The following is a 25,337-nucleotide window of genomic DNA, read 5'->3' on the forward strand; positions in this document are numbered from 1 at the left end:
AGGGTGCTGCAGCCCCGCTGAAAAATCTGAATAGTTATGCACAGTTGTTGTTGTTGTGGTGGTCTGCATACAGAATACAATGACCTCTCTCTCTCTCTCTCTCCTGAAAAATCGGAATAAAAAAATATATTAATACAAATATATATTAGCAGACCAATATAGCTGTCTGTAGCACGGGCAAAAAATAAATTCATCATATTTATCTGTATGGACACTTGGTCCAACATGTTTCCCCCTGAGGCAGGCAGAAGAGGGATGTGTCTCTCTCTGCTGAAATGCTTCACAGCTATCTATCAGTGAAGGTGTTGATTTAAAGCCTGATCAGAGGCTATTTACTGCTCATGGTCCTGCACTTTCATTAAACATGTCAGGACTTGGATTTGAAGGCGAAAAAGGATTTTCACTTAGAAAGAAGGAATTCCTGGCAACCTCACATAGGTCTTATTCCAGAATAAAGGGGAATATTAACTTGTGTAAATACATTGTATCTGGTGTGTAAGTACAGGTAGTAACATACAAATTGGTGTAATATAGAAAGAAAATACAGAAATTGTAAGGCATAAATGATGAGAACTCCATAATAAATCAAGTGTTTTACAGTTGATTGATGCAGGCAAGCAATAGGCTACTTTGTAGACATTATAGTTTATTCATTCATCCTTCTCTGTGCTTTTACTTAGTGGTGGAAAAATTACTTAATAGTCATACTTGAGTAAAAGTAAAGATACCTTAATAGAAAATGATTCAAGTAAAAGTGAAAGTCACCCAATAAAATACTACTTGCGTAAAAGTCTAAAAGTATCTGGTTTTAAATGTATAGTGACGGAAAGTCTAAAAGTATCTGGTTTTAAATGTACAGTAATGGGAAAAGTATTCAATTGTCATACTTGAGTATAAATAAAAAGTAAAAGTAAATGCTATACATCAAATTCCTTATATTAAGGAAAAACCAGACAGGATTTGTTATTTATTTTTTGTTATTTACAGGCAGACAGGGGCACACTACAACACTCAGCCATCATTTACAAATGCAGTATTTGTGTTCAGTGAGTCTGACAGATCAGAGGCAGTAGGGATGACAACACCTTATATTGATAGGTGACCATATTGCTTTCCTGCCTGGGCATTCGAAATTTAACCAGTAGTCCTACTTTCAGGTGTCATGGAAAATGTAATGGAGTACAAAGGACATATTTTCTTTAGGAATGTAGTGGATTAAAAGTTCAAATTATCAGAAATATAAATATTAAAGTAAAGTACAGATACCCAAAAAAACTACTTAAGTTCAAAATATTTTTACTTAAGTACTTTACACCACTACTTTTACTATCATGCTCAACTCATTCAAACAAATCTTGAGCATCATGAAGACGTGCAGACTACAGAAGTCAGTAAGTTCACTTATGCCTCACTCCATATCTCTCGGGAAAACTTGCACTGACAAGTCAGTGAACATCAAGAAAAGATCTTGAGATTGACAAACATTTTGCTGATAAACATTTATCACAGTTTAAAATATTATAGCTATGAGTTGTTGTAGTTTGTGGACTGGCTTATTATTATTACTATTATTTAATATTATTATGTATTATTATTAGGTCTATTTTGACTCGACCTATATGGACTCAGCGGGGACTTATTAATGCGTTTATAGCTTCACTGGAATGTAACCAGTAATTTACTAATCTGTCACATGTTGCCTCTAAAATACAATTTCACATGTTGTGTCAGTGGCATACTAGGTTGCGTTAACACAGGCAGCCTAATTCTGATATTTTTCCCACTAATTGGTCTTTTGACCAATCACATCAGATCTTTTCACAGCACAGCTCTTTTTCAGAGCTGATCTGATTGGTCAAAATACCAAATAGTGAGAAAAAAATATCAGAATTTGTCTGCCTGTGTAAACACAGCCATATGTTGACAAATTCTTAACATATTGTCGTGAAGTTCTACAATGTAGCAAGCAGCTAAATATTATACTGCTTGCTTACGAGTTTGCGCAATGCGCCTATCACCCCCGCCAGAAAATATTCCAAATATTTGAACAGCAAGCGCAGAGAGGAAGGGGGGCCGGAGAGCGGAGAGGGAAGCGAGAGAGGCGTAGTTGAGCAAGTGAGCTAACAAGCTATAGCCAGCCAGTGAGGCCGAGGGGGACAGTTTAGAGGTGACAGCGGAGAATGGGGAGGACTCTGCACGCTCGGCGAGTTTTGTCCGCAGAAAGGGTGCTCAAACTCGGTCTCTACCAATCTGAGAGCGTGTGCTGAAACTGGAGAAACACCGGGTGGAAAGGAAGGAATGGCTGATCCTCTGCGGAGGAATTTACTAGCAAAACTTCGGGGGAAGAAATCTAAGAAAGGGACGCCGGCTGGTGGATACAGCGCTGCGACTAATGGGGGCAGAGAAGGTAAAGGAAAAGTTTCTCAAAACCCAGACGGTCAAACTCATCCAGTAGTAATGTTCGCAGAGTTGCATTGTCTGACAGACAACATCATGAGAGGTAACGAGAGTTATGTGAACGGGATTGTAGAAAACAAGGTTGGATTAGATCGGGAGCAGAGCACGGTAGGAGTTGTTGAGACGAGTGCGTTTCCCCAGCAGGACGAGGCTTCAGCTACCATGCACATAAACACTAGCCGGGGGCCGGGGGACAATCAGGGCAGCGGGTGCTCTGGGTTTAGGGGTCGAGTAAATGAGGAACTCTTGGGGGTCTCACTTCAAAGAGCAACTCAGTATGGGGGGAAAGATAGAGACGAGATGATCAGAATCCATAAACAAGGGCCCGGCTACTTCTCGGGACAAGTACAACAAGGACACATAGGGAGACCGAACGAACAGAGAAAACACTTTGTCCCCATTCCGCGACAGTATAGCGCAGGGGATTCAATAGGGTTTGGGAGCAGTAGTCCTAATAATCACATTATATACCACAGAAGGCCTGATGGGGTAGTTAAAGTGACAAATGGCCACTATCCTGCTTCAAAGAGTAATGAAACAAATGTCTACTTTGACAAAGACCTAAAGACTCGAGTAAGCCACGGGAAGGTAGACGACTCCTGCCATCAAACTGTGTACAACTACAAGGAAGACAACGGGCAGAGGTCTATAAATGATTTTAAAGGGAAGGTAAACGTGCATCCTGGCCACAACCAAATATTGAAAACAAATGTTACAACTAACGGGACGCAAATGTATCCGCCGGGTATCCCGTGTGCGCATCATCTGGACAGTAATTACACCGAGGAAAACATTGTGATTAGAAACATCGAGAGTTACGGGAGCTCGCCTGAATTTACAGGGGACAACATTAGGGTGACACATTTGCAGAGCCCGACAATTTTCCCCATTGAATTGGAGATATGCGACGTTAACGTGGCCTCCCATTTCATATGCGCCAGAGAAGGAACACTCAGACACTACTCTCTAGATAGCGAGGATGATGATTATTATGATAATGTAATTCTCCCCTTTTATGTATCGGAGTCATTAGGTCCAAATGATAGAAAAAGCTCTGATAAAGTAGAAGCTATAGAGTCGGGAAAAGATGTTCCAAAAGGACATGTCATTAGTGACAGTGTGCAGGAGACAGACAGACTACAGAGCCAGTTAAAAGAGGCATATTACCTTCTTATAAACACCATGCATGATATTAGTTTTGATGGTCAGGTCAGTGTCAACGGTTTTATAGATCAGGCGAGCTCCTCCAGTCACTCTCAGGACAGTGTGTGTTCGCGGTTGTCCATCAAGCATGTGGACAGTGACGCTTGGTCGTCAGGAGAGCACAGTGCCCAACAGGTGTCTGACACAGACTCCATCCTGTTGTGCCTGCTGAATGAAAACTGTGATCCGTGTCTCAAAAATAATTTCATTAGCAAGAGTCTCATGAACCTATCTGCTAGCAGGATTGGGCCTCACTTACTGCGTTCCACTAGTGACAGAGCTATCAAATACCCCAGTGGTGTGCACAATGCGCCCTGCATCCAGGCCCTCGGTTCCCAAAGCCCTGCTGTTGTTGGGGCCTGTGAGGATGGGGATGGAGCAAGTAGGCCACAGGCTGTTGGAGCCTCTGACCCGTTTGAGAAACAGGCCTGCTACGATGGTGGCACGAGCAGCGACGACCTGCTTCAAGACACCGGTGACGACTTCAAGTTGAACGAGAGTAGTGGCTCGGTCAACAGCCTCACCGGGTCATCTGACAACGCATACACCCAGCAGGGTGGTAAAAGCAAGCGAGATGGAGAGATGAGCGCATGGGACCGGGGAGGCTCTGCCAAGCCCCATGGTGTCACCGTCAACAAGATGCAGGAGTGGATGCACAAAGGCCGTCTGTTGTCTTCGGAGATGAAGCAGCGCATTGCAGGCTCCATGCCCCGAACCCATGGCACCCACGGTGGCCTGGATAGTGCACCATGGCCCAGCCAGGGCCAGGCCAGCTCAGTTCCAGGTGGATCTAAACCAGCAGCCCTGACGACCAGAGTTCACAGGGCCATACCCGCCGCTGTGGTCCCATGCCAGAGCCAGGCAGTGCATCAGTCAGGTAGGAAGGGAGGTGGTGGTGGTGGCCCCTTGGTGGAGCCACTCTCCGGTCCAGGGAATCTCCCCCCTGTCGTCGTCCTCCGTCCTCCTTCACCCATATTAAACTACTCCGTCTGGTCTGGTGATGGTCTCACTCTCTCCCCCTCTGGATGCAAAGCAAAGGGACGGAATGAATGAATGCCTGTCTGAACGGCCCCTTTGCTTTCCTAGTAGGATTCTCTAAAGTCTAACTGGTGGCGGGTTCTGGTTCTTCTTCTTCACACACTAATTTAGGTTCCATTTTAACACTGAGTAGCACGTTGGTTATAGAGGGCCACACTGTAGTAGTAACAATAACCACTAACTCACTCTGTAGACTCATGGTGTTGATAATGGTTGTGGTGGGTATGTATGAAAATGACTCTTGAACAATGAAATGTATAATGTGTATTAATGTTTGTTTGTTACCATAATTTGAGATGAAAACATCTGTATCATGAAACACAAATGGATATCCTGTTTTGATATTACCATGTTATAAAACCTCTCCTTTCATCTGCTGACCTTTTCCTTTTGTTCAGGTTGTCAGTTTTAGTTGGTCAGGTGACAACTCTTTCTTGTTGTTTCCCTCTGATATTTTCTCTGGTTGGTGCGGATGTGTGTGTATTTGTGTGTGTATGTGTGCGTGTCAGGTTGGTGTTCCATGGTATGTGTGTGACTGTGGTGGGCTGAGAGTCTTTTCCAGGGTAAATAGGGCGCTAGGCCACATGTACCAGGTGCTGTTGTCTGTGGTGCAGTGCTAGAAATAGAGTGTGATCTCTGGACTGCAGCGGAGAGGGAGAGAAATAGAGAGGGAGAGGGAGAAAGAGGGAGAGGGGGAGGGAGAGAAAGAGGGAGGGGGGAGAGAGAGAAAGAGGGGGAGTGAGAGAAAGAGGGAGAGGGGGGAGAGAGAGAGGGCAGAGAGGGAGAGGGGAGAGGGAAAGCGAGAGGGGGGAGGGAGAGAGGGTGCAAGGGAGAGAGGAGGGAGAGGGGAGACAGCTGTTGGCTCTGCCCAGGATGGTTTGGCTGCGAACTTTCTACTTTCTCTCTTTTTCTCTCTTCATGTCTCTGTCTCTCTCTCTCCCTCTCTCCAGCTCTCATGTCTCTGTTTCTCTCTCTCTCTCTCTCTCTCTCTCTCTCTCTCTCTCTCCAGCTCTCATGTCTCTGTTTCTCTCTCTCTCTCTCTCTCTCTCTCTCTCTCTCTCTCTCTCTCTCTCTCTCTCTCTCTCTCTCTCTCTCTCTCTCTCTCTCTCTCTCTCTCTCTCTCTCTCTCTCTCTCTCTCTCTGTCTCTCTCTCTTCCTCTCTCCAGCTCTCATGTCTCTGTCTCTGTCTCTCTCTCTCTCTCTCTTCAGCTCTCATGTCTCTGTCTCTCTCTCTTCCTCTCTCCAGCTCTCATGTCTCTGTTTCTCTCTCTCTCTCTCTCTCTCTCGCTCTCTCTCTCTCTCTCTCTCTCTCTCTCTCTCTCTCTTCTTCCTCTCTCCAGCTCTCATGTCTCTGTCTCTGTCTCTCTCTCTCTCTCTCTCTCTCCAGCTCTCATGTCTCTGTCTCGGTTTCTCTCTCTTCCTCTCTCCATCTCTCATGTCTCTGTCTCTGTTTCTCTCTCTTCCTCTCTCCATCTCTCATGTCTCTGTCTCTGTTTCTCTCTCTTCCTCTCTTGATCGCTCTCTATTTCCCTCTCTGTCGCTCTATTCATCTTTGTCTACTCTCTTCTTCTCTCATCATAGAAAAGTTCAGCCACATCTGCACTTTTCCACTGTTCAACCATACATGTTGAAGTCGACAAGCAGGAGAAGACAGGGGAAAGAGAGGAGAGTGAGACATAGAAGCCACTAGTTGTATGAAAAGGGATGTATAGAAAGATTAGCTCAGGGACCTAGAAAGAGAAAAGAAGGCTTCTCTCCCTGTAGGTTGTTTTATTCACTGTCATGTCCCCCCCTCCTTCCTTCATAAGTTCCATGGTAACTTGCATTTTAAAAGGACCTGGGAGTGAATCTTTAGAAAGACAATCCTGTTGTTTAACTTGTTTGCGCCATGTTACTTAATTCCTCAGTATGAATGAACAAAATGGGGAGCGATTAAGTATTTATTAAGGTCAGCCCTAGAGCGTATCTTACCGCTGTGGGCCCCTCTCTCTCTCTCTCTCTAGATCTCTCTCTTTCTCTCTCTCTCTAGATCTCTCTCCCTCTCTCTCTCTAGATCTCTCTCCCTCTCTCTAGATCTCTCTTTCGCTCTCTCTCTAGATCTCTCTCTCTCTCCCTTTCTCCTCTCTCTCTGCTCCACAAAGAGCCATTTAAAAAAAGTATTGCCATAACCTCTCAAAGCGTGACTAGAAACTTCAACTAGAAATGCTCCTTTTATAGGCGCTCTTTTCATTTCTGCAGGAGTTTATATGTGTCTTGGCTGACACGCTAAAAGGCATCCACATTTATCCCCCTCCTGGTTTTTAATTGGAAATTAGAACTCACTTTGAAGTCAGGAATATAATGCATTTGATTAGGAGTGTAAATTAGATTTGACGACAGTCATTTTAAAGTGTCTGTATGGCATCTTTGTACTTGTATAATTAGTGTGAAATCCCCCTGTAGATTCATCACCCACACTGTGCTATTCACAGTGATGTGTGTGTGACTGAGTGTCTTGGGAAGTAGGTTAAAATAGAGTAGTGAGATGATGTTAGTTGGCTCATCGTGTGTGTGTTTATGTGTGTGTGTGTGTATGTGTGCGCATGCATGCGTGTGTGAGGTGGGACCTCCACAATGCTGTTGATGGTTAAGAAAGATGGGGGAGATCTAGAATGGTCCGCTGGGATAAACACAGGCTGAGTTGTGTTGAGTTCAGTTTTCTCCAGGCGTCTACTACCGTGTGTGGTATGCAGGCAGTAGGTCACTTCTCAGTATCCAGGCATTTTGTTTTCGACAGTTCGGGGCTGAGGGGGCTCAAAGGAATGGGGCTAAATCAAACCTGCTGTAGACCAATAGCCGTGCCAGCCAGTAGGGGGAAAGACCCACCTGCGGGTCCCAGACTGCAGTTTGAACTTTGAAGATTTGATTTTCTATTTTTCTCAGTACCTGTTATGGCTCAGTCTGATCCCCTTATTGGAAGTCACACATCTAAATTGGGTTTATCTGTAATATTTGTCACATTATATAATTTATAAGGCGTAAAGGCTTCATAAACCCTTTATAAGCCTGATATATGCTTCACAAATCATTTATATGCAAATGTCATATTTTACACAGGTGATATATCCAGTCTTAAAGGGACATTTAAAAAAATGTCAACTTCATATTCATCAAGTCCAGCACCACCCCAACATCAACATACTGTGAAAATGGCACATTTCTATGTTTAATAAAAAAAGATAGAGGAACATAGGTGTTTCCAATGACATCATCAACCAATTAGGAGACAATTAGTAGGCAATGCCTCCTCATAATTGGTTAAAATCACACAATGCACAATGATGATGTCATTGGAAACACTTATCTTCCTCTATCTTTTTTACTACAAAACATATAAACGTGCCATTTCACATATGTTGATGTTGGGGTGGTGATGTAGATGCTGAATATAAAGTTGATCATTTGTGAAATTTCCCTTTAAGAACTGATGGTTTCCAAAATTGTGGGATAACCCTTTTGCTTTAACATATAACCCAGGGTAAAGTGATCTCCCCTGCTCTTGTTAATGTATTAAAGTGGCTACAATATCAAATAGGCAGGAAATATTTAATCTGATCCTCTTTGCCAGCTTCCCTCCACTGTTAAGTAGTGTTAAGACTGTGTTGCTCTCTGTGTCTGCATCACGCCAAGTCTTGTTACTGAGCTGTGCTGTTTTCTCTCATAAACACACATAGCACCAGTTCCAGATTACCAGGTACAATGCTTCCTCTTGTCTGCTGTTTGTAATGCTAAAGACAGATCAGATGATGAATGAGATAAAGGAGGCAGAGCCAGACGTCTTTATGTAGAGGGTGACTCAAATACTAATCATAATACCATGTACTCTCCGAGTCTTTCTGAGGACTCTGACAAGTCAAGCACTAGCATCTTCGTTTTCATGTGATGGCTCAGGCAGGAAGTTCTATGTCTGTTTTTTGATGTGTTTTTGTAGTTTAAGATTCCAAAGAAAAGGAGATAGCGGTATGAATGAATAGGAACAATGGTAAGGTTGACTTCTTCTAGTTTTTTTCTCTTGGCATTCTATGTGAACGGGAGACTGACACCGTTTCCAATTCTCATCCCTGCAACAGGGAGGCAGGGAAGAGGACTGACACACACACACACACACACACACACACACACACTGCATTATTTGCCCAGGCCATCTGTTACCCCTAAGGTCTTGGTTGTTCATTGGGCAGGCAGGCCACTCTCTGAGACACAGGCCTCAGTCTGCATGACTTTGAATTGGCCTGTGTGTGCGTGTGGTGACCACTGAGGACACTAGTGGTGAAGGTCAATGGACTCTCATGCCAACTAGAAGCCAAGGGCGAAGGAAGGCTCAGGTCTTGGCAAGCTGTGTCAATCAGCGCCGAGTGCACAAACGTTATCTCAGGGTCGGGGTAGGGCACACACACACACAGTGCACACACGCAACATGCTCACACTAACACTGCATTCTCACAGATTAGGTTTATAAGGGCAAAGTCATACGTCTATATCAAGGAAGTGTTGATCCAGTTTGAGTGTTTTTCACCACTGCTTTAGTTCTCACACAGTTTACTAGGGATTAACATGGGTAAAATAAAATGACAAGACCCGATAAATTACAACATTTTTACTACTCAAAATACACAACATGCCAGCAGCAGATTAGCAAATAAACACTAGAAAGCGACCGATATGGATTTTTTAGGACTGATGCCGATTTTGTGGGGTCAAGGAGGCCGATGGCCGATTATACATAACAACATAATGGCAATAATATTATTTGAATGGTAAATCTCTTGATAAACTGGGTAAATTAAGATGGCATAGGCCTACTCACAATACAGGTGAATGCATATTCAATAGAAGTGTGTGCATGCATTGAGTCATTGAGCTTGTTTTGGCTGATCAGTGGAGTCTATGGTGCTACAGATGTAAACAATCTGTTTGCCTTCCATTTGGGACTTATATTATCCTACTGATCAACAACATTTGCATAGAAGAATCACTCCCACGTCAGGCCTGTATGGTATCATATAGGCACTGCTGTTAGTTGGAGGATATAGAAGAACATCTATGGGTCCAAAGTAACTTCATGATTTGATTTGTGATCATGATGTGTGATCACGGATGCTTATGAAACTAGTATTTTAGTCATTATCCGTGACTGGGAAAAATTATTATTTTTCAGCTGTCAGGACGCATCTCTTAACAACTCAGCTGCCAGGACGAAATTCTAAACATTTCAATTGGCTAGTTCAGCTATCTGTCAGAAATTGCAGGTTGTAAGTTGATCCTACTGCTACGATAGGATAGAGCGAAGCTGTAACTCCGCTCCCTTTCACATCTCCTCACATCTCTCTCAGCGAATTTTCAGACCCCTCTAGTGACAAATTTTTTAAAAAGCGACTAGCGACAAATCTAGCGACTTTTTCTGGTGTTATTGGAGACTCTGACGTGAAAGCACGTATCGTTCTTACTCTTCTCAACGAGCAGCGGGTGCTGCCATGGGCCCCACCCGGGCCCCACCCCCCTCCCGTCCCAAAGCACTCACAGGCGGCCCAGTCCTCGCGCTGCAGTCAGAGCAGGAGATGTTCACCCCTCCGCGTCCAGACTGCAAATGAATCGCGCATGCGAGAAGCCGCCACTGACTGATCCCGCCCTGGCTTACATTCAGGGTGGGATGTAAATGTGGGGTGTTTTTTACTCACTTTTTGTCTCTCCACAACGTTATTCCTCTCCTACAGCGTCCATCACAATTACATGCACATGGCCAATTATGCAAATTAGGTGATGACATCATTTAGCGACTTTTAGGACAGCCAATAGCTACTTTCCTTACTGAGGAGTTGGCAACTCTGCTCTCCATCGCTCATATCACTTGCTGCTGTTTACTGCTACTATGAGAACTAGTTCAATAGCGATGACATTTTCTTACCAAGCCATAAATGTGCATAATATCTAACAAGGAGAGCGAGGGTAGGAAAAAAGATGATACGACGACACACGTTCTGTCTGAATGACTCAAATCTGCCCATAGTTTGAGAAGTGAGAACGTACACACGCGCGCTGATCTACAGCTTTCTTGGTCTATAAGCATGCAGGAAGATTCTTAGGTAACTAAACCTATTGCCAATCTTGATTTAGGCATTTTAAAACACTTCCTTCTTTCTCTATTATGACAATCATCTAATCCGACTATCAACTGTCAATTTACGGATACGATTGCGGTTGGTCAGATCAGCACACCAGTAAATAGCTAACGTTACACTGCAAGTCAGATGGCTTGTTGCCGAAAATGGTGCATGTTCAGAATTATAACCAGCTAACGTTAGCTAGCTACGTGGCTATTAGCTCCTATCTGATATCTTAGCACCATGTTTATCTAGCCAGCTAGCAAGCATAGTAGCTAATATAGCTAGCTAGCTAACGCCACAGATGAAAGGGTTAGTTATCGTAATCTTTGCCAACAGGTCACATAGCTATCTGCTTAGCTAGCGAGCAATCTAGCTTATTGCATGCATGTCCGGGCACGTCGACACAAGCCTTATTATTAGTGAATGAACTAAACTAATATTTGCAACAGGAGTTTGATTTTGGTCACTGTGTCAATTCATCCATTTCTCAATACTGCAACTTTCTGTTTGAGAATGTTCTAGCTTGCTGCTTGCTGCTGCTGATCTTCCCAGCTAGACATTCCTAGGCATTGTGCAGTGCTCGTGGCTCAGGCGGTAAGTGGCGGCTGGCCTATCAGCAGTTTTGCTATGTAGAGGGACTATCGGCTAAGCCGATAGAAAAGGACCGATAGCCAATAGACTAGAAAAGGCCAATATCGGCCCGAGAATGTGTGATCGACAAATGGAATAAGAGTAGATATGGATATTTTTAAAACAGGTTAAGATACCTTGATATTTAAACTGATCTGCTATATGTATAATCATTAACCTGATTTTGCCAAATATAGGAGATATTCTGTCATTCTTTGAAGGAAGTTATTTAGCAAGCTTAGCAACTTTGGTCATTTGACTTTTGTTACTGCCGTTACAAAGTGTGTATGATTCGACAACGCTATACTCGGGGGGCGCTCTGTGTCGAGATAGCCTACTGCTGAAATGCGCTAAATTGAGGAACATAACGCTCAGAATTTATTAACGCAATTCACAACAATGTCATTGTCGATCAAAGATAGTTACTCTATCATTACTAAATATCAGTTCTATATCGTGGAGCTCCGCCCCATAGGGGAGCTCTGCTCCTATTGGTTTACCCCGCTGCCTAGGCAGCGAACAGCCTGAGAGTACAATAGGGACACCTGTACTCCAACGAGAGGTGTCCCTATAAGAGGGGACGCTTCCCCTCAATCAGCCTCCCATTATCTTCAGCGACTGGACTGGACTGAAGAAGCCGATAAGAAGACGAAGACTCAGGACAAAGAAAACGCAGTCGATTTTCCAGATAATCGACGTCGTCCTAAAATGACACACCAGGAGATTTTCCACCCCCAAAAGCTATTTTCAGAGCTCAATGTTGCTGTTCCTCTATGGCGGCTGCTGACCCCCACGACTTATGTTTTGTGTGTCTAGGGTCTCAGCATGCCAGGGACGGCCTCATAGATCCCCCACTATGCGCCAGCTGCGCCCTCCTTGAATTGAAAGAGAGGAAGCAGCGGTGGGCATTTTTCAGGGGGGATATTCCTCTTGAGGATGTGCTATCAGTGTTAGCCTCAGCTTCTGAGGCATCATCTGAGGGCTCTGACTCAGGGGATGACATGGATATTGGGGAAGAAATGTATATTCCAGCGGAAAAATCCATTCCTCTGACCCATGATTTTAAGACCCCATTTCCATTGGAAAGGGCAAGATTTTTTTCATCCCTGGGCGATGATGATGCGGGCTCTGAGAATTCAGCAGCCACATCATATGCCACAGCCTCTCTGCGCTCGGACTTTCCAGGGCTCATCGAGAGGGCTGCCGAGCGCCTGCAGATTAAGCTGCTCCCATTCCCTCCAACCCGGAAATGGATATGATGGAGGGAGGTCTTTATTCCAGGCCCAGGAGGGCGGTGGAGCCTATGGCACCGACCATGCCCTCGCTTGGTAAGTATGTGGAGGGCTCATGGGAGGCACCTTTAGCGGCGCGTTCGCCGGCTAAGGCGTACCTCCCATTCACCAGAGTGGAAGGCAGATAGCAGGGCTTTTCAAGGCGAATCCCCAGGCTCGAGACCGCCCTGGCTGCGTATCTCGTGCCGGGTTCGAGTCCCTGGCCCTCGTCCATGAAAGCCGTTCTACCCCCACAGAAGGACCGACTCACAGCACAGCTGGTTGAGAAGTCCTTCGTGTTAGGAGCCCAGGCCGTAGTAGCGGCAAATAATATTGTCCTCCTAGCAGCCTCTCTGTCCCGTCTAACAACGGGAAGTCTGAGCTCACTGGGGAGGAAGTGGAAGAGGCGTCCAGAATTTCTGGCGCTATTCTCCACTTAACGCAGGCATCAGCTGTGTGTGCGGGGAGGTCCATGGCCACTTCGGTGGTGGTGGAACGACACCTTTGGCTGTCTATGACAGCCATGAAAGAGACAGACAGAGCTGCGTTACTGAACGCCCCCATCTCTGACGACGGCCTGTTTGGGGTCACCGTCAAGGATGCGACGGAGCGTTTTATGAGGCTTGACGAGGAGAGGAAGCAGCTGGCCAGACACCTGCCACTGGCAGGAAGACTCGGCCCTGCACCGAAACGACCGTCAAGCTCCACCGCCTCAAGTAGACAGGGGTCTACAGCGAGGCGTCGTGCCCGGCGCCATGCAGCGACTTCCGGCAGCAGAGAAGTGGGCCCCGCCCCTCCTGCGGAGCCAGAGGTCCCAACTATGCCATTGACAAGAGAGGTCGTCAGAGCGTCTTCTTGGAAGCACCCGAGGGGTGACCAGAAGAGACGGCGCCAATGACATGGCGAAGGGGCGAGAATGGGAGACTGCGCAGTGGCTGGTCCGACTGTGCCCACTATTCCCCCCCCACCCTTCTGTTGAGGGTATGGAGGGAACTGTTGATGTTTTGAATAAAGAGTTGGCTCCAATTGACTTTGTCACAAGAGAGACCCTTTTCCATAATACATCCGAGAACGTTCAGACTCCTTCACTCTCTCTCTCTCTCTCACCACTCTGAGTGTAGCTCAGCCCACCAAGGGTGCGTAGCCGCCTTGTTTTACCTCATAAAGACCTCACATTACAGACTTCTAGGAGTGCTGTAGTGAAGGTCTCACATAGCAGACTGAAGTCACAGCCAGGTAATGGAATGATGATGCAATCGCTATTTGGGGACGGCTCTCTATCTCAGGCTAACGCCTCAGTCAGTGCAGTTCAGACCCGTGTTGTGTTCACAGAGGGCCGGGATATCGAGGTTACGAGTTTAACCAACGTATCGGCGTCCCCGTTTCTCTCAGAACGCGCTAATGTTTCCTCTCCCTTTCTTGGGAGGCCCGCCTTGGGCTGTTCCACCACTTCAGTGCTGGGGAACAGCGGCGGCGAGGGCCGTAGAGGAATACAGGTCCTTCCTACTGAATGTACCACAGCTTCGCGCTCTTCCGCTTTCTCTGCATTGCTGGGAGTGGCGACGAAGCTGTACCCTCTCCCTCTGGTTAGACCAGACGTTGCAGAAGGGTTATGCCATCCAATTCCATCGAACCCCTCCCCCATTCAGGGGGGTGGTGGAGACGGTGATGAAAACGCCTGAAAAAGTTGCCGCTCTCGTTGCAGAGATTACGGAACTTTTGGCGAAGGAGGCGGTCACAGTAGTTCCCTGGGAGCAAAGGAACAAAGGGCTATATTCACCCTATTTCCTGGTGCCGAAAAAGACAGGGGGAATGAGGCCGATATTGGATTTACGCATTCTCAACGAGAGTGTAGCCAAACGGCCCTTCCGAATGCTAATGACAAAATGTCTACTGGAAGGTGTCCAGAAGAGAGACTTTTGTACGAGCATAAACCTAAAGGACGCGTACTTTCATTTGCCGGTGCAGCCGCGTCACAGGAAGTTTCTGCGGTTCGCCTTTCAAGGGGTGGCGTACGAGTTCACGAGGATGCCATTCGGGTATGCCCTGGCACCTCGCACGTTTTTCAAATGTGTGGAGGCAGCATTGGAACCGTTGCGTCGTCAGGGAATAAGGCCACTAGCCTACCTAGACGACCTACTGGTTCTCGCCCCGTCAGCAGAGCTGGCGTTCACTCACACGACACAGACAGTGATTCATCTCACGCATCTGGGGTTCGCTGTGAATTGGAAAAAGAGAGCACCCTGGCCCAGTCATCAGATTGTCTATCTGGGGATACAGATAGACACTGTGACGATGAGTTTCGGACCCTCGAAGGGTTGCTATGTTGCTAGCCCTACGACGGTTTCGTCTGAATCACACGGTAACGGCGCTTTCGGTCATGTCACTCTTGGGTCTCATGTCGTCGGCCCATTTCGTGGTTCCGCTGGGACTCCTGCGCATGTGCAGGATACAGCAATGGTTCACCCAACTGCGGCTAGACCCAGTGCGTCATCGTCATCGGTTGGTGGTGGTTCCCCTCTCGCTCAGTGCAGATCTGAACTATTGGAGAGACCCGCGTGTTCTCACGCACGGAGTCCCAATAGGCAAAGTGTCCTCCTACATTCCAGTGTTTACAGATGCCTCTCTGACTGGATTGGGAGGGACATGTCAGACCCAAGCGATAGGAGGTGTGTGGCCTCTTTCGAGTCGTCACATCAACCTCTTAGAGTTGGAAACGGTTCTACTGGTTCTGACCCACTTCGCGTCTACCCTTCGGGGTCGCGATGTGCTGGTCTGGTCAGACAACCGAACCACAGTAGCTCACATCAATCGCCAGGGAGGAGTCAGGTCTCCTGCACTCCGCCGGGCAGCAGAGGAATTGTGGCTGTGGGCTCACGAGCACCTTCGCTCATTGAGAGCAGCACACATTCCAGGCTACTTGAGCGTAGGGGCAGACATCATGTCTTGAGGGGGTCCTCGAGACGACAAGTGGCGTCTGCACCCGAACATCGTTCTCCAGATTTGGGAACGGTTCGGGAAAGCCGAGGTGGATCTATTCGCATCACGCGTGGATGTGCATTGCCCTCTTTGGTTCTCTCTTCGAGCTCAGGACGAACCGCCACTGGGGAGGGACGCATTTGCGCATAGACCGTGGCCGAGAGTTCTCCTGTATGCTTTCCCACCGCTGTCATGCATTCTCCCACTGTTAGCCAGGGTGAGATCAGGCGGGCTGTCAATCATATTGGTGGCTCCTGATCGCCCAGGGGCTCCATGGTTCACGGAGATGATTCAGATGTTGATTGCGCCAACTTGGCCAATTCCACATCAACGGGACGCGTTGTTTCAGGCGGGAGGTGCGATAGGGCAATTGCCCATAATCGGCCAACCACTGAAGGCTTGGCTCCTGAGAAGGACAGGTTAGAGCGCCGTGGGTTATCTGATTCTGTAATCAGGACCATACAGGGTTCACGTGCCAGTTCCACTTCCAGGGTGTATGCCAGCAAATGGAATGTGTTTTCACAGTGGTGTGCCACAGAAAATGTGGACCCTGTGTGCTGTCAGGTTGAGAGTGTTCTCTCGTTCCTACAGTCTTTATTTGATAAGCAACGATCGCCCGCCACCATTAAGGTGTTTGCAGCGGCGATTTCGGCTTGTCATGAGGGGTTTGGCAGAGACACTGTCTTCAGCCACCCTCTGGTGAAACGTTTCCTTTTAGGAACACAACGGCTTAGGCCAACGCCTAGAGCCACGCTTCCTCAGTGGGATTTGGCTCTGGTACTCGAAGCGCTCTGTGAGTTGCCGTTCAAACCATTGAATCAAATTCCCCTCAAGATGCTGTCTTTGAAGACGGCACTGTTGTTCGCTTTGACTACTGCTAAGCGTGTCAGTGATTTGTGTGCTCTTTCGATGAGACCTGACTGCCTTGCCATTAATGGCGATTTGAGCAGAGTGGTGTTACGTCCTAACCCGGCATTTATGCCGAAGGTTATGAAGAGCTCATATAGATCACAGACCGTGGAGCTGTGGGCTTTTTCTTCCCCTCCCCATGGGGAGAGGAGAGAGGAAAGGCTCCATCGCCTGTGCCCAGTGCGCGCTTTGGCGTGTTACGTTGAGCTCAGAGCAGCGATTAGGTCATCACCTCAGCTGTTTGTGTGTCACGGTGCGGCTGCACTAGGTAGACCACTTTCAAAACAGCGTCTGTCTCATTGGCTTTGCGAAAGCATTGAGACAGCTTATGAGGCAGCGGGGCGACAATTGCCTCAGGGTATAAGAGCTCACTCCACTCGTGGAGTAGTGGCTTTTACTGCCCTTTTCAGAGGAACAGGGGAAGAGGATATTTGTACAGCGGCGTCGTGGTCGTCACCATCTCCATTTATCCGTTTCTATCTCTTGGACATGTCTTCTAACTCTTTGGCTCGGTCTGTACTCAGCGTAGCTGATGGGAGGCCTTGAGCTAGGAGAAAGGAATGCAGGACTAAAGGGGTAGGTCTCTTTCAGGTCCGCTCCTTTTAGAGGAAGACATATATGACATGACTCCTGACTGACATGTTCAGTACAGTAGAGGGAATGTTATTAATCTGCCCACCAGTGTTACTGGGTTGGGGCGGAATGATGAGGGAAATAGTTTTTGTAACTTTGTTACATTACTATTGGACCGGTCATAAAATATTGGCGGAATTGTGACGTCATCTATCTGCTGGTTCAGATTAGTATGACTCATATTCTGGTTATCTGCCCACTAGACATTGGCAATGCCATTGGACTAGGTGGGGCGGATTTGTACCGAGGACACAGTATATTGTGACACAGTGTGTTACAGTACAGTGGGACTTGGTCGCAGCCATTGTTAGGCCCGACCTTTTCATTTAGGTGGGAAGTGTTGGGCTCGACAGGGAGTACATTTTGGAGCGTTGCGCTCCGCCTTAAACCAATAGGAGCAGAGCTCCCCTATGGGGCGGAGCTCCACGATATCGAACGATAGTTACCGGAGTTGTAACTCCAGTTCTATGAGTGGAGCCTAGCCCCATAGGACTTAAGGCCCTGCCGACCCTCTCTAGTCTCGCTGAAGATAATTTCTCGGGAGGCTGATTGAGGGGAAGCGTCCCCTCTTATAGGGACACCTGTACTCCTATTGGCTGTAGGTGTGTGCATAATTTTGTCTCAGGCTGTTCGCTGCCTAGGCAGCGGGGTAAACTAATAGGAGCAGAGCTCCCCTATGGGGCTCCGCTCCACTCATAGAACTGGAGTTACAACTCCGGTAACTATCGTTTAATTTGCTCTGAAATCTTTACATAGTGGCGCAGCCAAGCCGACAAGGTGGTGCAGCGCCCCTCTTATTTGGGGAGAACCCTGGCATAGTGACCATACAGTACCTTGGTTTTAAACACTTTAAATGGACACTTCAGATTTTTGCGGTATTTCCCGGGACTGTGGATACATTTGAATTATTCCCGGTATTGAAACTTGGGCGATTTTCAGAAAAATAGAGTTGATGGATGATAGGAGTAACTTTTTGTATGTCACTGGTGTTCTAGAACCTGCACAAGTTATTTTTCAGTTGGTTCTTTCCACTGCTGAGGCTCCATGGCAAAGGTTGAGTCCTACATCAAGAGTATTTTTTGTTTTCAATGCATTGATATAAATGGCATATGCGTTTACAGTTTGAGTGTGATGGTAGAGAGATAGTAGGAAAGGGAAGGAGGAGTGTTGGAGGAAGGCGGTGCCGTGCCATGCATGTGAAGGTGTAGGAGGTGTAGAAGAGAGAACTGTAAATCTAGAGGAGCTGTGGTCTGGAATGTTCTATGTGTTGGAACACGCTCCCTCTGTTATGAAAGACCCCTTAAAGGAGACAGCTCTGCAGTGACCAGCTCAACTCACGCTAGGCTATACGACAGCAGCCTCTAATTCAACTTGAGCTAAGGCTAGCACTAACGCTAACATGCCATCCCCATGCTAAGAACCTATTCTCATTGACGAAAGTTTAAGCAGAGGCACTGCGACAAGATTTGAATTTACATAATATGTACATAAACTTTTTCAATTTACATTACATCCATGCCTTCCTTACCATTCGTTATGGCTAGCAACGTGATATTCTTGCTCTGCAGCTGGAACTTACCGTGAACATCACAGTAGCCACTAGCCATGCAAACTATTCAACAATGCAAGCTAACGGTAGGTAGCAAGATAAACAAAATTATTTCTGCATTCTCCTTAGCTACATCATAATAGCTGCATTAGCTAGTTAGCCGAATGCTGATGTTAGCTAACGTTAGCTGAACCATAGCTAGATAGCTCTTAGGCGTACATTACAACTTCAGCGTATTAAAGTTAGCTTAGAACAGTGATATTCAAAGTCGGGGTCGTGACCCCTAGTGGGGTCGCGGGGGAACTGCAGTGGGGTCTGCAAAAAATGTTTTCCAAAAAATTAAGACTACAGATTATTGTATGGGATAATATACAAACATTTTTGAGAATTATAATTTGAAACATACAGTTTTAATGAGTGAATGTATTTATGCATGTTTTTATTTTGATAAGAGATGAAACTGCAATGGATTGAAGGCTATTTGTTGATGTAAAAATCTAAATGTACCGATTTTAAGGTTGTGTCATTAGATTTGGGGTGGGGTCACGAGAAATTAGTGGGGGAAAAATTAGGTCTCCAGAAATTATGTCTGAAAAAATGGGGTCCCCACTGAAAAAGTTTGAATACCACTTTCTTAGAACAAACCAGGCTTAATTTAATCAATGTCATGGAAGTCATTATATGAGGTAAAAAGCAAATTGCGACTGAAAACATTGATAATTCTCTGGGGAGTAAATCAGCTTCTTGCTTGCAAAGCTAGCTAGATCATATCTTGCCTGGACGATGGTTTCCCACTGTCCAGTCGAGATTCCCAATTATTTCTCTCACTAGTGAGATAAGAAATTAAGCTACGGCAACATTTTCAGATTGGAACAGGCTGTTACTGATGTTTCAGGTGAAAGCTCAATAAAACAAGTCACAAATATAATGAAAATGTCTATACATTTTAGCTGTTTCAGAAACATTGCTCTGCTATTACTATTTTTACTGTAGGAGTGTTGGGCTCAACAAGACAATTCTGTTGACACAGCCGTGTTTGGAGGGGGGCAACTGTCGGGTGAGTGTTGTGCACGAACTCCGGGGGTAGCTGTCGAGACGTGACAAGTTCGCGAGTTTACATTACAGTAATATGTTTATTCTCAGGATTTTGTTTGATACCTCTCGAGAATCTCCTTTAACTTTTGTCAATGTAAAAAAGGCCTAAAGCTAACAGCCAATCTCCCTTTACTCAGCACAAGTTAAAGTTAACATGCCAGTCACTATACTTATAACATGCTAAAGCTAACACGCCAGTCACTTTACTCAGCGCATGCTAAAGCTAACATGCCAGTCACTTTACTCAGCACATGCTAAAGCTAACATGCCATTTACTTTACTTAGCACATGATAAAGCTAACATGCCAGTCACTTTACTCAGCACATGCTAAAGCTAACACACCATCCCTTCCAAAAGGACATGAGCTTAAGCCGAGCTAATGCAAACACACTGCTGGCTCGCTCAATGTAAACAGATTCCTGGCGCGCTTCTTGCTTAGTCGTAGTAAATACAGTGGCCAAGCACATCCTAAGATGTTTGTTATATCCTTGAAGTTTGCAGAGTCAGTCTGTTTGAATTAAAGTTGGAATCAGAGAAGCACACTGGCGGTTTTGTTCCCTCTTTAATGTATGCGTGTTCCCCTATGGAGATCAGAGTGTATTATGAAGTGGCTTCTGTTCAAACCAATGAAAGCTGTTTTATATGCCAGTAACTAAGCATCTTATATAATAGCAAGGAGTCTGAACCAATGGCCTCCATGATGGATTAATTCATTTAAAGTTCTATCATAGTTTATAGACTATGACATTTCTGAAGTAATTGCACAAATATGTTTTTTTGGGAGGGGGGGATCATGAAATGTACAGTCTGTGGTGAGAGAAACTAAACTTTTAAGGCTTGGTTTAAGGGATTTGGGTACTGGAGATTTCAAAGTCAACAGTTGCTTTCTTTGAGTTAATAAAGTGCAGTCATTCAGTGTAGATGTGAGGAGAGGAAACCCAAGCCTCAGCTCAGAGATGTTGACTTTCAGGAAACTAATCCCAGTGGACTTCTAATCTCTCACCATAGTCCATGCACACACACACACACACACACACACACACACACACACACACACACACACACACACACACACACACACACACACACTGTGCCTTTAGGGCCCATGTCAATTAAATCAGCCAAGCATAAAAGCACCTTAGTCTCAATCTAGTGAACTCGGAATAGCTGCCTTATGCAACTTTACAGGCCATGTGATTTCTGTTTGCTTAAGTTCCACTACTTTGATTGCACTGGTTAAAAAGAAACTCTTTATTCGGACATGCTGGTACTTTTTAATAGTACAGTTCTCCAACCCTGTATGCGCACACACACACACACACACACACACACACACACACACACACACACACACACACACACACACACACACACACACACACACACACACACACACACACACACACACACACACACACACACACACACACACACACACACACACACACACACACACACACACACCAACACCCAACTCTGGACCCTATGTATTTTGTTTTATAAGTGAAAACATTCTCGGTATCCAGTCTGTAATTTGGTGGTTGTAGCGCAGCTTGCAGGAAATCTGTTTCCTTAAGGAAAAGAGAACTTGTCATTAGCGTCTACTGTGGAGGGGCTCGTCTGGGCTGAGAGGAGAAGGCACGTATCAAAACAGTCTTTACAGAGAGAAGACTGCCATGCGATGCGTGTTGCGACAGGACTCAGCCCTCAGCACTCAGATCCAGCCTGTCTGTTTCCCTCTCCCTTTCCCAGCAGGCAGCATCTGCTCATCAGCCCATGGCTTGTCAACACTGCCTGCGGAAAAACAAGACCTGTCAGACAGACAATCTTTGCATGATTTGCAGGGTTACTTACTTTGCGATTTGTAAGAGATTTGGCTTCTCTTTTTATTATCTGCTAGGTAAACTGTACACACAGAGCTGCGAACTGTACAGACACACAGAGACATCTCTTGTTGCGTTGAATGGGGATGGTACTTTCTGAACCCTTTGAGAAATGTCAAGCCAGAAGCTGCCATGTCACCACCTTTTTATCTGTCCCTATTGATGTTCATATCGCCGCTAGCTGTACTTATGTCAACCGACCCCACCATCCTCCTCACCCTCCATCCCCTCCCCTCCTCGTCCTCCTGATCTCCTCTATTTTCACTGCTGTCACGGCGGCGGTGGTTTTTCAGATTTTTTCCCCGCTCTGTTTGAGGACCTCTGACTCTATCCCGTCTCTCTCTGTGTGGTTTTCCGTTAGGTCTGAGCTCGCACGTTCCCCAAGCTGACATTCCCGAGATGGGAAGTCATTGGAGGGTACGTGCCAGTGCGGCGACGTGTTCGTGTTCCAAGGGGCCTGCAGGGCCTGCCACGTAGTAATGACGGTTTGTGTTTTAGTCTAAATTAAAAATAAATTAAAAAAAACACACTTCTCATTCTGACTATCAGAGGTGAAATACAGACGTGAGGAAAGATGATGTGTTTGGTTTTTGAGTAGCGTGTGGTTGTGTGTGAGCGTGAGAAAGAGAGGGGGGAGAGAGAAAGACTACACAAGTCCCTACACATTTCACCATCCTAAGACCGGGTAAGTCACTGTTGGTAAGTCACTTATGGTTTCATGATACAGATGTTTTCATTTAAAGTAACAAAGGCACAACGTTATAATCGCAAGGCAAATATAATCAGGTAATCAAATGTTGGGTTTAGAAAAACAAGTGGGAGGCTATGATTCAACAGGTTATAAAACACCCCCCACAGTTTCCATGGTGATAGTTGCCAGGATATCTCTTTGTGTCTTAAGGCTCCTGTATGAAGGGATACAGGTGAGCAGATGGTGGCAGTGAGATATCAGTATCAGAATGCGTCCAAAATGACACCCTATTCCCTACATAGTGCACTACTTTTGACCAGAGAATAGGATGCCATTTCAGATACAGCCTCAGTCTCTCCTGCTCTGCAGTCTGACACGTCTCTCTCTCTCTATCTCTCGCACTCTCTATCTCTCGCACTCTCTCTTTCTCTCTCTCCTGCAGCTCTGATAGAGAATGTCCACTCCTTCTACTCCAATGGCCGCGAGGTTGGCGAGGGCAAGGCCAGCGAGCTGTCACTATGGAGACCCCCACTCAACACCATCACTGTCTCCAAGAAACGCAACTGGCTCCAGCAGAGCTCCGGGAGGCCGCATCACACCACCCAGGACGACTCCCAGTGCATTCTGGGAGCAGAAGAGGACAATGGACATGGACACGCACCCCGACCCCCTCCTAGCCCCTTCCCGGAGTACCTAAAACCCCCCGGACCGCCGCCCTCCCGGCCCCTCCGCCTGCACCAACCCCAGGTGAGCATGTGCCACGCCCGCGTTGGGCCCCAGCCCAGGGGTGTGGACCCGGCCGAGGAGAATGATGCGGACGACGAGGGGGAGATCTGGTACAACCCCATCCCTGAGGACGAAGAACCAGAGCTGCCTCACATTTACAGACCCGCCGCCACCCCCCAGGTCAGACTGATGGTCCCTACACGGCCTCAGGAGCCCCAGGCACCCCAGACCCAGAGGAGGCCCAGCCGGGGAGGGGGGGCCGGGCGGGCCCTGGAGGGCTGCAGCCCAGACCTGGAGGGTGTGGGGGAGAGCCTGGGTGGTGGAGGTGGAGAGGGGAGTCAGCAGGGGAATGCTGTACATTCCATGGAGCCGTCAGTACAGCTGCACAGACAGATGCTGCTCACGTGCAAACCTCAGGAGGAGGGGCCATCCAGTTCCAGCAGAGCCACAGCTACAGGTAAATATCCTCTAGAACTCTCTGTCTATCCATCTCCCTCCTCCTAGTCTGACTCTCCTCCTAATCTTCCATCTCCCTCCTCCTAGTCTGACTCTCACTCTCTCTCTCTCTCTCTCTCTCTCTCTCTCTTCTAGACTACATCTATCCATCTCCCTCCTCCTAGTCTTACTCTCCTCCTAATCTACTCTCGCTCTCTCTCTCTCTCTCTCTCTCTCTCTCTCTCTCTCTCTCTCTCTCTCTCTCTCTCTCTCTCTCTCTCTCTCTCTCTCTCTCTCTCTCTCTCTCTCTCTCTCTCTCTCTCTCTCTCTCTCTCTCTCTCTCTCTCTCTCTCTTCTAGACTACATCTATCCATGTCTTTCTCTCTCCTTTTCTTTTACGATCCCTTTCTCCTCTCTTTCTCTGTACTCACCTCTAGCTGTAACTTTACTTTCCATACCTCAATTTAGTGCCGGCGGCTGTCTGTCAGTCAATCAGTCGTTCAATCAGTCTTGAGACACACACACTCACACATACCTCTCCTCTCTCTAATCATATCTCTACATAGTGGACTCAGTCATTAGGCTAGCTATACCCAGCCAGACATTAGTTAGCCAGGAGGAATTAGTTGGCATTCCTGAAGGGAATAAACATTTTTTTCCTTGTGACTGAAGCTCATTCCTGGGATTAAGCAACAATGTAGACTAGGGCTGTCTATAACTTTTTGTTATTTCTGTGCCCAATATTTTTTGTTGTTGTGCGATTTATCACATTGTCTGAAAGCATTCAAAATACACTGGGTGTGTGTGGGTGGGTGGCAGGCCTGGAATGTCGTGATTTTAGGGGCAAGGTCATTTGGCCTCAAGAGTTGCCCAATCTACCAGGGCACCAAGGCCATCTGCCAGGGCACCAAGGCCATTAACCAAAATAGCCTATTTAAATTGCTTTGAAAACGGAAAAACAGTAGCTATTCTCTTAAGAAGAACATAAGTGTATGTAAATGTACATAAATAATTAGCCTACATGTAAAGTGTAGGTGATAGCCTATGCCTATTGGCTACAGCCTGTCATGTCCAGACCGATGCTGACATGAGGGAGGCGCCAGAAAATGTACCTACACTTTAATGAGAGTTTTAATTACACATACCATATACATAGGCTAAACACCAGTCATGTTTGACAAATATAATGTAGGATCATTATTAATAAAGGCTTGATTCTGTCGACATACAGTGCATTCGGAAAGTATTCAGACCCCTTGACTTTTTCCACATTTTGTTACGTTACAGCCTTATTCTAAAATGGATTAAAAAAAGATTCCTCATCAATGACAAAGCAAAAGCAACCCCATAATGACAAAGCAAAAACAGATGTTTAGACATTTTTGCTGAAAAAAATACAAAATAAACGGAAATATCACATTTACAAGTGTTCAGACCCTTTACTAAGTACTTTGTTGAAGCACCTTTGGCAGCGATTATAGCCTTTTCTTGGGTATGACGCTACAAGCTTGGCACAACTGTATTTGGGGAGTTTCTCCCATTCTTCTCTTCAGACCTCTCAAGCTCTGTCAGGTTGGATGGGGAGCGTCGCTGCACAGCTATTTTCAGGTCTCTCCAGAGATGTTCGATCAGGTTCAAGTCCGGGCTCTGGCTGGGCCACTCAAGGACATTCAGAGACTTGTCCCGAAGCCACT

General features: G+C 46.4%; 1 protein-coding gene across 2 annotated transcripts in view; it reads left to right on the forward strand.

The window, feature by feature from the left end:
• Window positions 1–2,033: 2,033 nt before the first annotated feature.
• The window catches only part of syde2 (synapse defective 1, Rho GTPase, homolog 2 (C. elegans)), a 74,608-nt gene continuing 51,304 nt past the window's right edge, over window positions 2,034–25,337 (forward strand). Inside the window, exons 1-2 of one of the 2 annotated variants that reach the window (XM_041840113.2) lie at window positions 2,034–4,537; window positions 22,925–23,665. In XM_041840113.2, the coding sequence (XP_041696047.2) occupies window positions 2,299–4,537; window positions 22,925–23,665 (2,980 nt within the window). In that variant the 5' untranslated portion in view covers window positions 2,034–2,298. The remainder of the gene's footprint in view (window positions 4,538–22,924; window positions 23,666–25,337) is intronic. The other variant, XM_041840114.2, reaches the window with a different exon arrangement.

Source organism: Coregonus clupeaformis, chromosome 20 (genome assembly GCF_020615455.1).
Source record: "Coregonus clupeaformis isolate EN_2021a chromosome 20, ASM2061545v1, whole genome shotgun sequence".
Classification (NCBI taxonomy): domain Eukaryota; kingdom Metazoa; phylum Chordata; class Actinopteri; order Salmoniformes; family Salmonidae; genus Coregonus; species Coregonus clupeaformis.